This window comes from Sphaeroforma arctica (assembly GCF_001186125.1).
Source record: "Sphaeroforma arctica JP610 unplaced genomic scaffold supercont1.13108, whole genome shotgun sequence".
Classification (NCBI taxonomy): Eukaryota; class Ichthyosporea; order Ichthyophonida; genus Sphaeroforma; species Sphaeroforma arctica.
In genome coordinates, this window is record NW_014027450.1 from 1 (window position 1) to 680 (window position 680).

Sequence of the window (680 nt, forward strand, 5' to 3'; positions counted from 1 at the left end):
ATGCGTTCACACTTTAAAATCATTGCATTTGTATCGAGACATATGTCCCAAGTCCCAAGTCCGAACTCCCAAGCAATAAGTTGAAAACATAGCCCTAAATAAATTATCGCAAATCTGCGGCTTTTCATGGGGCATAAATATCACAAATCTGTGGCATTTCATGGAACATTCCTTATAATGTGTACATGTATCATCTACAGTAAATGCTATCAATAACAAGCGACCAGCTATATGTCACGCTCACTTGTACACACATCACACGAAAGTCACACCTCTACCTAAACCACTATGCCGTGGCACGGAGACAACTCAACAGCCGATAAGAGTCAGCTGGCAGCATACACACTCCATCTGCGCATAGGCCACCTCGAGCTGAACACAACACACAACACCCCCCCACGCGCACATGTACACAAGGACACATTCAAGGATATACATGAAGATAAATTCGACGAGTCTGACGGATTAGATGAGATTCAATACTTGTTCGCACACTCCAACCCGCAATCCCTTGTGGCTGTGGCATGGGACGACAGCGTGCCTGTAGGCATAGTCTTGCTGTCTGAAATTGATCGACTAAACTTCGAGGTAGCTCATATACACTTTCTCTTGGACACTCACGCATGAAAGTAGTTAGTCCAAAAAAAGTAACAGCATTATATATCTATATATATACATAT

At 42.9% G+C, this 680-nt stretch overlaps 1 protein-coding gene across 1 annotated transcript; it reads left to right on the top strand.

Annotated features, from left to right (window-relative positions):
* Positions 1-288: 288 nt before the first annotated feature.
* SARC_17989 (hypothetical protein) lies at positions 289-588 on the top strand (the record flags this gene model as incomplete). The annotated part of the gene is made up of 1 exon (XM_014287929.1): positions 289-588. A coding segment is annotated over one exon (300 nt), but the record flags the coding sequence as incomplete, so codon positions are not given.
* Positions 589-680: the final 92 nt, after the last annotated feature.